At 34.6% G+C, this 4,973-nt stretch overlaps 1 protein-coding gene across 1 annotated transcript; it reads left to right on the forward strand.

The window, feature by feature from the left end:
- Positions 744-4,581, forward strand: LOC107630281 (transcription factor bHLH68). Its single transcript, XM_016333380.2, has 9 exons — positions 744-1,465; positions 1,568-1,799; positions 2,170-2,232; positions 2,494-2,559; positions 2,912-2,977; positions 3,164-3,220; positions 3,438-3,482; positions 3,786-3,836; positions 4,043-4,581. Exons 1-9 carry the CDS (start codon positions 1,251-1,253, stop codon positions 4,184-4,186), a joined length of 939 nt encoding a protein of 312 aa, XP_016188866.1. The 5' UTR covers positions 744-1,250; the 3' UTR covers positions 4,187-4,581.

The following is a 4,973-nucleotide window of genomic DNA, read 5'->3' on the forward strand; positions in this document are numbered from 1 at the left end:
AATGGCATCTTTAAAGATACACCTAAAATAAACTACTCTCTTTTGCTATCAAACTTCAATTTCTTTCCACTTTCACCGCACCCTTTTCGACAAAAATTCATCTACCCTCTTCCTCTTCTATATATACGTAGTTTAATTAATCTAAGTAAGACTACTACCAAGTAAGCAGTGTCATTTTCTTAATAAAATAGTACAGAATTGATTACGCACGCATGACTTATTAGTAATTAGCTGTATCCCTTTCTTTTTATCTTGAATAATAATGAGGTATATTAAACTTCAACTTTTCATATCAAAATATATATTAGCTAGACACAGACCAATAATAAACTCATCGAACGAAGATTACTTCCTGAAATGGTATAAGTATAAAATACATGCAATATAATGATCAATAATACCGAATCAACACCACACGGAAGATGGTTTAAGTGATTGGCTTAGATATGTCGAATTAAATTGCTCAAATTAAATTTTAGACGTCTCATCCTCTACTAAAGGCTCTAAATACATATACAACGTATAACTACCAAAAAAGAAAGCTTTGTAATAAAAGCCTCAAAACATGCCACGTGGATACGAAGATGCAATAGAAAAAAGAAATATTTTTTTAAGAGCAAATAATTATTATTAACGCACCCCTTTTTTTCCTTCAACTATATGGTATGATATTTATATTATGTGAATTTTACATGCTATATTAACCCGGCTAGCCTATCTAATGATAGAAGAGAATGAATTAAAGTAAAGTGAGTAAACAATAATTTGATGGATATGATGGTGATGAGTTGCATTTATATATAGAGTTGTTTTCTAAATTATGGGAAGTGGTAGCACCTTTTGTGTCCCACTTTAAGATAAAGCAAAAGCAAGTAGCTAGCAAGGGAGAAGGGGAAATAGAGGAAAGAAAAGAAAAGAAGAGGAAAGGGAAGAAAGAAAGAGAAAGAGAAAGAGCAAAAAAAGAAAAGATAGAAAGAAAGACAAAAGGGTGGGTCGTGCGTGACTTGTATTGAAGAGTCGTCCATGATGATTATTGAAATTGTATCATCAAAGAAAGAGGAACAGTAGCAGGGGGGAGTGTAGCAGCATAGCGTTTTAATTTCCCCCTACCCTATAGCTTAGCATCGATGGTACAAAAGTAAGAAACCCTTCTTTAATTTGGAGAGAACAACTACTAAGAAAAGAAAGAGAGGGTTTTTTTTTTTTCCTTTGTTCTTCTTTAATTTGTAAGAAACAATTAAGAGATCTTAATGAATAGAGGAGGTGGTGTGGTTGAGCAAATGATGGGTTCCGGGAACCCTAACTGCTGGAACTCTCCTTCTTCTGATTTCTTGTCATACTCCTCCACTACTACTCCTTCTTCATACACCAACTTTCTTCTGAATCCACCACCACCTTCTAACTGGCATGAACATGAGCATGAGCATCCAGAGCTTCCCGGCGACTCATGGACTCACCTAATCATGTATGTAATCAACTCTCTCGATTTCTTGCATGCATGAATCATGAAAAGGCAGCCTTAGATTGCAGATTTGATGATCTACTTTTTTTGTTTTTTTGGATCCAGGAGTGGAGGAGTGGTGGGAGAAGAAGAGAATGGTAGAGGTATATGGCAGCATCATGCATCAGAAGAAAGGTCCGTAGAGAGCAGTTATGTGTACGGTGATGGAAGTGCAGGGAAACCTAACTGGTCTCACGCTTCCTCCACCCCATGTGTCACCTTCAACACCAGCATCTTGGACTTCTCCACCCAGCCCACGCTTCCTCCACCTCCACCTCCACCTCCATCTTCCGCCGAGGTATATATATATATATATATACACTAACAAACACAATATTCCTTTATCTTATGTTGAACTTGTAATAATTGCTGCACAAATTAAATTTTATTTTATGATGATAACTTTAGACTTCACTAATTAAGAAGACAATTTTCAGTTTAAGCCATTCAATTTGCCAACCCAAAAGCTTGGCTATGGGACCTCCAACTCCTTTTTTATTGTCTTAAAAAGAAATTAGAATAATTAATATCATCAACGGGTTACATTATTCTTTCTTCATTCAAATTAAATTTTATAATGGATGAATTATTCTTTCTCTTTATTTTCTCCCGAAATTATACACTTGTATTTAGTATTTACTAGCTATACAATTCGTGTGTTTGTATAGTGCAATAGCATCGCAGGTGGTGGAGCATCGAAGAAAGCTAGGGTTCAACAGTCGACGTTCAAGGTAAACAAAAACATATGTAGCTAAAAAAAAAAAAGTAAAAGAGAATTAGAAGACAGATAGATGCTTCCAATATCCAATTCCCTCCTGAATACAATAGAAGGAAGTACGTCATGCATGTGGCATGTGGGTGGTTACTGCAACCGAAGAATAATCAGCACAAAACAAACACAACAATATAACCAACTTTATGATGAGCATGTGCCTCCCTGCTAACTCTGATCTCCGATTCAGTTATTTCATATTTGTTCTCACCAAATTCAGGTTAGGAAGGAGAAGTTAGGTGACAGAATCGCAGCTCTCCATCAACTCGTTTCCCCATTTGGAAAGGTATGTTAACACCCTCACTTATTAGCTACCTACTTTACTCAATTCAATTTAAATACGCATACACTTAGTTATTTAAGTATTTATTTTATATAATAATTAATTTAATGACTATTTTTACTGTAAATGTAGCATATATAATTCATAAAAATTAAAGAAACCATACGTTTTGCTCTTGCAATTGCAATCTACCCCTAAGCCTCTTTTAACTTAACAACATATAATTTATTTTCTAGACCTGAAAAAATGGACACTTTTTAATTAGGCAGCAATACAAAGAAAAGATGGATGCATGAGAAAGTAGTAGTGGGAACAGTGTGATGATAAGTGGTATATATGTTGTTAACTTTTGCAGACTGACACTGCGTCTGTCTTATTAGAAGCTATTGGGTATATCAGATTCCTTCAGAGTCAAATTGAGGTGATGTTATGTTCCTTCTCTCTTCTTTTTTCATAACAACCACGCACGAGAGTCAGAGATGCATCATGGCACGCTGTTAAAGGTGCCCCATTTGCACGTTGCTCTTCCTTTACTAGTTATCGAAGTTCTAAAAATTCTGTATACATTGCTGCTGCATGTTCTCCTTTTCCCCCGTGGATGATGCAGGCCCTTAGCTTACCTTACTTGGTCAATGGATCACCAAACATGAAACACCAAAATCCTGTAATATCCCATTTCTCTGCTTACTTTCTTGCCACATAGATATAAAGCTAATGCTCTTTCATTTTTCTCCCTTCCCAATGTAACATAGCATGATAATGCAGCTGCTTTCTGCTATACTATACTTTCTTCTTACATGTGCACCACTAGCACATACCAATTAATATGCCTAATTATGTGCTACTAATTGACTAATTATAATGTAATTATTTGATGCTAGGTTCAAGGAGAGAAGAGTTGTTTATTCCCTGAAGATCCCGGTCAGGTATATATGCTATGCTTTTCCTAGGATCATTCACTCTTTGCACTTGCAAAATAACCTACCATGCTTCAACTTGCATAATTCTATTATTAAATGAATAAAGTAGTAGACAAGAAAAGAGAATTTTAATGTCACCAGCTTTAGCAGATAAAATAATATTATTCTAACATATGAATCACGCACGCACAATTAAGTTGCTTTCCTGTAATATAGTACTGATTTGAAAAATGAGAATGTACAGTTTGGAGGTTCATTATCAAATTCTCGTTGATTTTATAATAACTTTCTGGTTGCATTGTAATGTAGCTGCTGAATGAAAACTGCTTGAAGAAGAGGAAAGCAACTAGTCAGCAGGAGGTAACTGTTAATAAATATTAAATAGTAGAGGAAACCACTATATATATATTTTGGCACCAAAAACGTTGGATTTTGACAAATGACCATCAAAAGATTAAATGACAAACTTATCCCCCAAGGATATACTCATAATGGAATGTTATATGCTTGTATGTAGTATTTTTTTTTTTTTAACTATCCCTCACTGACTGTTGTTAATTAATTAGGGTTCCCAGCATCAAGAAGAAGCAAAGAAGGACCTGAGGAGTAGAGGGTTGTGTCTGGTTCCAGTGTCATGCACACTGCAAGTTGGAAGTGACAATGGAGCTGATTATTGGTCTCCTGCTTTTGGTGCTGGAGGATTTCGATAGATCCATCTAGCTGCTACTCTGATCTCTGCTATAATTTATCGGGGGTAACATATATATATATATATACAAACATATGTATATGGAACCACGTTGAGACGAAAATTCATGAATTTGTACAACATCACGAGCAGTCAATCTGCTACAAAATCTAAGGCTGATTGCTCATGATGCTATACAACATTCCTGAATAAATTATGTACTTACCCTATTTCGACCACTATTTGCAAACCCTTGGTAACACTACTTAATACATCATGGGAATCGAGCTGTTATTTTTATTTTCATTGATTTAGCTTATTGATTAGGCCATATATATGATTCTAGCTAGATTTTAATATATAGACGCAACAGTGGTATGTTAAGTAGTCATTCAAATAAAAATCGTTAGTTCTTCACCTGGCAGCACTAATTTGACTTTAGGATACACAATTAAGAGCAGCCCATTGCTAGGATAAGTATATAGTACAGTAACTCAGAGAATTATTAATAAACAATCTTAAAATATATCTTATAAATCTGCATCTGGTTGTAAACATATGAATAAGCAACCTAGCCTGTCCATTGCAAATTTTGCAATTGTATTCACACACTATTGCGTTATGATTTTCATGTAGCTAGAACGTTTTGGCATTTTTTAGTCACAGGATAATTTATATATAAGTTTAATTTTAATGTATTTATAGTGTAAAATATTTTATACATTATTTAATTATATCTATCATTTTTATGATCATTTACGTTCGTGCGCGCTTCTTACGTTTTTGTTTTTGTATTTGTTTTCGTTCTT

The sequence above is a fragment of the Arachis ipaensis genome, chromosome B03 (assembly GCF_000816755.2).
Source record: "Arachis ipaensis cultivar K30076 chromosome B03, Araip1.1, whole genome shotgun sequence".
NCBI lineage: Eukaryota > Viridiplantae > Streptophyta > Magnoliopsida > Fabales > Fabaceae > Arachis > Arachis ipaensis.